The sequence below is a fragment of the Notamacropus eugenii genome, chromosome 2 (assembly GCF_028372415.1).
Source record: "Notamacropus eugenii isolate mMacEug1 chromosome 2, mMacEug1.pri_v2, whole genome shotgun sequence".
Classification (NCBI taxonomy): domain Eukaryota; kingdom Metazoa; phylum Chordata; class Mammalia; order Diprotodontia; family Macropodidae; genus Notamacropus; species Notamacropus eugenii.
This window is the reverse complement of record NC_092873.1, coordinates 387,137,755-387,143,909: the sequence shown is the minus strand read 5'-3', so window position 1 is coordinate 387,143,909 and position 6,155 is coordinate 387,137,755. Positions and strand designations below refer to the sequence as shown.

The following is a 6,155-nucleotide window of genomic DNA, read 5'->3' as shown; positions in this document are numbered from 1 at the left end:
GGGACATGCATTATTCACCAGCTATTAAACCTAGAAGAAACCTTAGAGATTGACTCATTCAACTTCCTCCTTTTATAAATGGGGAAGCTAAGGGTCTTATCACTTGCCTAAACCCTGGGAGCTAGAAAGTAGCAGATTCTGGATTTGAATTGAGGTCTTCTAATTCAAATTCCATTTCAATTTCTGAGTTGGTCCTCTTGCTGTGTTCTCTCCTTTGGAGTCTTTTAACCGAAGTGAAAATGTAATGCAAGGGTCACCTAGATGACGCAGCTCTAGAACAATAACAAGGCAAGCCTTGGGAGCCAGCAGCTCAATTCCTCTAGTCTTCAAGGACGGACTGAGCTCATAAGAATGGTACTCTTGTGGGCCCTGGAGTAACTGGGAGGGGTGATTAATAGAAATATAAAGCACTCAGGGGCTGAAAAGCATTAAATGTTAGTAACACCCATATAGCTTTCTGACAGCATTGAATTTAGCTTTGAGGTTCCTTCTCCACGCAGCTGGGTCTTTGGAAGGGGAGTGCAATAAATGCTGATTTTCTTTTCTCCCAGATACAAATGTCACCAGAAATAAATGGTCTTTATGCCACCACACCTGCTCTCCTGCATGGTGCCCTTAATCAGCTCCAAGCAGCATTGCTTCACTGGGCTCATGAGGAGCCAAGATGATGGCAGCTGAATCCTTTGGAGCAGAGGCTCATTTGACTGCTGTTGTAAACCTAACATGGCCCCGGGGCCTGTGGTTCCAACATCCAGCTAGGAAAGGGCACAGAAGAAAGAATGCAAGAAGAAAATCTCCCCAAGAAGAGCTTGAAATATGAGACGAGGATACCTGATATATGAAGGCTGAGGAAGGTGACTGATTGAGGCAGCTGTTTGGTGGTGTGGATATAACAGGGCCCAGTGCACAGAAAGTCCCCAAGCCAGAAGGGAAGCTCTTGTGGGTTTTTAAGTTACGTAAATGCTAAATTCCTATTTAGGCTCTTGAATGTAATGGTGACCCTAGGCTTTTTGTTTTGCTTTGATTTACTGCCAAGTTAACCCAGCTCCTTCCAAACCCCAAATTTGATTCACTGTGTGACCTTAGAAAAATCATTCTCCCCTTTTGGCTTCATTTTCCCCCAGCTATAAAATTGGAATAATCATTGATAGACTGGAAAAGTTGTTGAAGAATATTGATTTTAGATCATATTTAGAGAGTTTTTCCAGTGCAGAAAGTGTCACTATTTGAAAGTGGGGCTTTTTCCTGAAATTCCTTACTGGGATTTATCAGATACTGTAGATGGGATTCTGGCACTGAATGGAAAAATTGCACTAGATGACTTTTTAATTCCTTCCCAATTCTAATATTCTAGCTTCCACGCTTCTAAGTGTACCATCCCACTGTCATTTTCAGGTCCTTGGGACCTGCTTGAGCCCACCATTTGTTCAAAATCCCTTCATATGAGCCCTTGCTTTAGCCTGAATCTTTTTCTGACCTAGCCAGTTTATAGCACATGTCATCATAGCAAGGCAAAACTGATAAGCCTGGGGTGGGGGTGGGGGGAGATCTAAGCATTTGTTATGGGCTAGGCACTGTGTTTTACAAATATTATCTCACAACATTCTGTGATGTTTAAAAAGTTCAAGAGACATAATTTCTGGATAACTATTCATTTTATTAATAATGCTAGCATTTTATTAATAAAAGGAGTGGTCATTTGACTGTCTTCTTTGGACCAAAGACCTCTCATGGTGGTAGGCTCACAGTTTACATACTCTTGGAAGAGTGAGTATTCCTGAGAGTGTCAATCAATTCTGATTGGTTAACAATTAATGGTAGAGTGAATATTATAATGAGAGGTGGGCTTATTCCAGTGAGGGTCTTGAGGTATGTGACACTGAGCACCCAAATCTTGGTCAAAGAGACTTATCAATCTCCATATCACCCATCTGACAAAAGAAAGAATCCACATTTCCCCAGACCTTTTTGAGTAAACACAAGGAGCAAGAATCTATCAATTCACCTAAACACCCTCTTTGAGTAGATCTTAGCTTTCCTGACTAGATAAGTCTTGTCCAGGTTTTCCCACAATGTTTGATTTCTGGATGAGGAAGTAGAAAAGGGGAACAATTTTGATCCTAATTCAATAATTAGTTATTAAATACAAAAGAGAAATAATCATTTTTCTCAATTCCCTGGAAGATAGGTGCTATTATTATCCCTATTTTACAGTGGAGGAAACTGAGACTGACAGAGGTTAGTCATGTAGCTAGTGTATAAAGCTAGATTTGAACTCATATCTTCCCAATTCTAGGGTATCTACTGTATCTTCTGAGCCGCCTAGTTGCCTCTCAGTAGTTATATTACAAGGAAACCAAATTAAACTACCACTTTCACCAATCATTTTTCAAAGCTATCTCCTCCTACTTCCCATGAAGGGGCGAGTTCATCATCCTAATTCACAGTATTGGGAGATAAGGAACAGGTAACTTATATTGACTTGTCTGCTGAACAAACAGAGGAGTCTCAAGGTCTGGCAGCTGCTGGGATCTCAGGGTCTCCAGGGCTCTCTTTCCAGACTAGAACTTCATTGTGATCATTTGTTCTTGTGAGCAGCTTCTTGAGACAAATGGTGCTGCCATCTCAGCCTCTGAAAGTCTAGCAATGCAGAACTGTAATTAGCAGTTCTGACACTTGGGGCAAGCTCCACAAGACCTGTTGGAAGAAAGCATAGAAGTCACTCTCAGAATAGCTTTTGAAGACAAATTCATTTGAGTTCAGGATGAGACCTTAAAATTCAAATGACAACATCCCAAGGGAAAGCTCTTGGGAAACCACCCTATTTGCTGGGAGAGCGGGGACAAGAGACAAACAACTTGGAATAACACAAAGCTATTACTGAGGAAGGGAGAAGTGAGGAAGCCCCAGCTAGAAGAAACTCACCTAGGGACTCAGAATGTTGTGGGATGTTACGTTGACTGATGCCCAATAGCCTTCAACTTATTTAGGACATTGGTGACTTTTGTGCAAGCCTTTGGACTCATTCATATTTCAGGATGGGTCACCACTGACCTTGGCTACCACTTCATTGCACCCTGGTTGGGTTCAATCATGACAGGATAATTACTCTGTCCCCCAGAAGTGGGGAACCTGGAGCCTTGAGGCCACTTGGTCTAGGTCCTCTAGGTCCTCAAGTGGGGCCCTTTGATTGTAACCAAACTTCACAGAACAAATCCTCTTAATACAAGTATTTGTTCTGTAAAATTTGGACTTAGTCAAAATTCTGCACCCAAGGACCTAGAAGGCCACATGTGGCCTTGAGACCATGGGTTCCCACCTCTGGTATCCCATGACCTGGCTGTTATGATACTTGATCTCACAGTCCTCAGTTGGAAGTTAAGAGAGAAATCAGGGAGAAAGTGAAGCTATGGTGAAAGGCAGGGTAGTGGTCATCTCATTTGACTCTAGGATATAACAAAAATGTGTCATTGGTGATCTTTAGCAGAAACAATGAAACTGTTAGAGGAGGCAGCCCAGGGTCCAGGGCAGGGAGTGGGGGAGATTGTACTACAGGTAAGCTCTGTGGCACATAGCTGACAGACCACCATCAGGTGTAGTTACATGAATCAAGGGTGCTCTGAGAGAAAGCACGCACCCTATATGTGAGGTGCCAACCTAACTCATTAATTGTTTAATTTCTAAAGAAGCACAAGTACTATCAGCACTCTCTAAGTGTCAGGCATCCTAGGACAAATATCCTGTCACCCCACCTTGGTTATGGCTCTAAGGTGATGCTTGTTAGAAGTAATAGGAGTTAGATTCAGCTACAGACAGCCTGTAGCCTTTACATTCATTTTCTTCTTCTCTCTTCCTTCTATTTTTTTGGGGGGTGGTAGGCAAGGCAATTAGGATTGAGTGACTTACCCAAGGTCACACAGTTAGTAAGTGTCAAGTGTCTGAGACCAGACACCAACTCAATGTCCTGATTCTAGGACCAGTAATCTATTCACTATGCCACCTAGCTGTCCCATCTTCTTCCTTCTATTTCAAGTCTCCTCATTTTCTGCCACCTGGAACATCCTGCTTTTCATCTTATAAGTATTTATAGTTTTTTTCTCACCAGGTATATCAGAAATGTTTCTATAGGGATTCTTAGTAATTGGGGATGGCAAGTTGTGATTTATGATTGGGAGGTGTTATAAGAAATGACAAAGGGCAAGTTTCAGAAAAACCTGGCAAGACTTATATGAACTAATGCAAAGTGAGGGGAGGAGAACAAAGAGAATATTGCACCCAGTAACTGCAATATTGTAATGATAAGTAACTGTAAAAGACAGTTATTCTGATCAATATAATGATCCAATACAATTCCAAAGGATTCATGGCAAAAAATACTATCCATCTCCAGAGGGAGAACTGATGAACTCCAAGTGCAGATTGAGACATAATTTTAAAACTGTATTTTTCTTGCCTCTTTTTTAGCAACATGGCAAATCGGGAAATACGTTTTGTATGATTTCACATATGTAATGGGTATCATTTTCCTTGCCTTCTTAATGGGTGAGGGATATCTTGAAGGTAGGAAGAGAATTGAGGACTTAAACTTTTTAAAAATGAATTTTTAAAATGTCCTCATCCAATGAGAGTTCACACTGGGATACACACCTGCTAAACATCACATATGATTATAGGGGATGTGATACTCAACGAAAATGACCCCAAGCATAAGATTCTATGATCTAAAGGACATTATCACTCAAGTAAGGGGCGTATGCCAGACCACTCTCATTCCACCAACATTATGAGAAAATAACCCACTTTACCAGTTCCTGAATGGACTTGGCTCTTTGCTCTCCTCCCATCAAGCAAATATTATTTTCTCTGCCACATAAGTCCATTAAGCAGAAGGGTGCTGCCTCTCTGCCTGTTATGTTAGTCTAGCTACAGAAGGAATTCAGAGAACTGCAGAACTCCCCTGAGCTGTCAAACATACTCTCTCCAGTTTGTTCTGAGGGTGTGCCCCATTGCTCAGGAAAGAAGGGTGCCAGCAGAGACTGAGCTCATTCATTGCCTTGAGGTGCATTTCTATTGGGCTCACTAACTCATTATTGACCTGGTGCAAATACTTTTGCTTTCCTCACATCCTTTGTCATTCCTTGCCAGCCTCCAGACCTTATCTGTGGGAGCAGAGAGCTTCAGGGTAGTAACTGAAAGGGCCATGCCTTACCCCTACCAGGCCCCGGGACCCCAGAAACATGCACTCCCCAAGGATTCCCATGCTATACACTCCTCAGGCCAGACCTTCGAACAGCTGAGGCAGGAGTGCCTACAGAAGGGCATCCTGTTTGAAGATAGGGACTTTCCAGCCAACAACTCTTCTCTCTTCTTCACCGAGAGGCCCTCCGTACCTTTTGTGTGGAAACGTCCAGGGGTAAGTGCAGAGGCAGTTGGGGAGGAATGAAGGATACCTGGGTTGCTGTTCAGTTCTGTGGCTGGGAGTCTCTCTCTGAGTTACCAAAGCAAAGTGAGGAAGTTGGAAGGACTGTGCCAGGAAAGTAGGGGAAGCAATGAGGTAATCTGCTGAAAGCTGTGATTAAGCCAGATCTTCCGCATCCCTGGTTCTGAAACTTTGCATCCTGAGGATAGGAAGACAGTAAACAACTGGAAGCTGCAGACAGGGCAGGCAGGTGACAAGCCCAGGCTGCAAGGGTGGGGAAACTGAGGCCTCCAGGCAATATGTGGTCCTCTAGGTTCTCAAGGGCTGCCCTTTGACTGAATCCAAACTTGACAGGACAAATCCTTTTATTATTAAAATTAAAATGAAATAATTTTATTGAATTAATTAAAAATTAAAACAAAAATTACTGTTAAAAGGATTTGTTCTGTCAAGTCTGGATTTAGTCAAAGGGCTGCCCATGAGGACCTAGAGAGCCACATGTGGCCTCTAGGCCACAGGTTCCCCACCCCTGGCCCAGGGCATCAGATGCCCATCCCATCTCTGTGACCAGGACCTTGTGGCAAAGAACTGTACAGAGTGGTCTAGAGAGTGGTAAGGCAAATGTGCAGCAAAAACAGTTGATATTTTTAAAAATTGTAAATAGAAAAGCTTTAACCTCTCTTGGTGAAATTTCTTTTAAAAAAGGAGGGGGAAATTTTCCATTTCATGCAATAAA

The 6,155-nt window shown here is 42.5% G+C and overlaps 1 protein-coding gene across 1 annotated transcript in view; it reads left to right on the top strand.

Annotated features, from left to right (window-relative positions):
• Positions 1 to 5,093: 5,093 nt before the first annotated feature.
• The window catches only part of CAPN9 (calpain 9), a 62,685-nt gene continuing 61,623 nt past the window's right edge, over positions 5,094 to 6,155 (top strand). Inside the window, exon 1 of the mRNA XM_072647461.1 lies at positions 5,094 to 5,413. Coding sequence (XP_072503562.1) covers positions 5,201 to 5,413 — 213 coding nt within the window. The 5' untranslated portion in view covers positions 5,094 to 5,200. The remainder of the gene's footprint in view (positions 5,414 to 6,155) is intronic.